Raw genomic sequence first — 1,164 nt, 5'->3', positions numbered from 1 at the left:
CTTGGGTGGGGGTAGCAGAGTGTGGTATCAGTCTCCTATGACCTTGGTGGTCTGAGGCAGTCTGCTACAGCTTATGATGCAGGCTACTAAGGCTTACAGTGTGGGCTAGTAAGGCTTATGGTACAGGCTATTTACAGAAACCAAATAAGTGGTTCACTTCATTACTCATTTCTCATCCTTGAGGGCTATCTCATGCCCTTTTTACCTAGTTTTATATTAGGAGCAGGCTCTGATATAATGAGAAGAGGGATTCTTTACTTGCTTCCAACAGAGAGTAAAACTTGGAGTTTGAGGTATGCAGGGGCCCGCTTAAGCTCCCTTTGGAGCGTGATAGTATTTCTGGGCTTCTGAATTCTTGGGCCTTTCAGCTGGAGGCCCTGACATGTCAATTCTCTCAGTTCTCTCTCTCTGTCTCTCTCTCTTTCTCTCTCTCTGTCTCTCTCTCACACTCTCTCATTAAGGAAAAAAAAAAAAAAACAGTCTGTTGTGCTTGCCTCAAATGAATAAATAAATATAACTGGCCCGCCAGGCATTTGCACAAGCCACCAAGATGCCCAAGAGGAAGGTCAGCTCAGTGGAAAAGACAGGCAACTACGAGGCCAGTGCAGGTCAGCCAGGCTGTCCGCAAAGCCGCCCTTGTGAAAGTGGAAGCAAAGCCAGAAAAAAAGCAGTGAGAGTGGATAAACCTTCAGACAAAAAATTGCAAGAAAACAGAAAAAGCAGCACAAAGGGCAAGCAGGCCAAAGCGACTAAGCCAGAGACTAAGGAAGAACGGAGAGACAAAGAGGAGGAGAGGCCAGCCTCTGAGGAAGCGGGAGCGAAGGGAGCCAAGGCTGACTAGTCACCCACCGAGTCCTCAGTGTCTCTGTCTCCTTTCTTGTACAACCCAGAGGAATATATTTATCAACCATTTTGTATATGTGTTTTTTAGTAGCTCTAGAAACTTTTTATATTTTAAGGGAGGGAATCCCACCTCATCTGTAATTTTTTTTTCTGCAACCAGAAAATCGTGGGATATGAATTATGGTGGCTTTGACTATCTTGGGTGTCAGGTTAACATTCCATAGGTGTGGGGTTAGTTTTATCTCATAAATCTAAAGCATACTAAGTAGCAATTTGGAGTCATATTTGTGCATTTAATATGTCTTGAATATTTTCAATTCC

At 43.9% G+C, this 1,164-nt stretch overlaps 1 protein-coding gene across 1 annotated transcript; it reads left to right on the top strand.

Annotated features, from left to right (window-relative positions):
• Positions 1 to 550: 550 nt before the first annotated feature.
• LOC101613116 (non-histone chromosomal protein HMG-14-like) lies at positions 551 to 841 on the top strand. Its single transcript, XM_045148377.1, has one exon. It carries the CDS (start codon positions 551 to 553, stop codon positions 839 to 841), a length of 291 nt encoding a protein of 96 aa, XP_045004312.1.
• Positions 842 to 1,164: the final 323 nt, after the last annotated feature.

Source organism: Jaculus jaculus, chromosome 4 (assembly GCF_020740685.1).
Source record: "Jaculus jaculus isolate mJacJac1 chromosome 4, mJacJac1.mat.Y.cur, whole genome shotgun sequence".
NCBI lineage: Eukaryota > Metazoa > Chordata > Mammalia > Rodentia > Dipodidae > Jaculus > Jaculus jaculus.
Note: the sequence above shows the minus strand (reverse complement) of the source record. Positions and strands in the feature narration are given on the sequence as shown.

Bases quoted from the DNA above. Each gene is read 5' to 3' on its own strand.
- LOC101613116 (XM_045148377.1), top strand. From the start codon at position 551: ATGCCCAAGAGGAAGGTCAGCTCAGTGGAAAAGACAGGCAACTACGAG.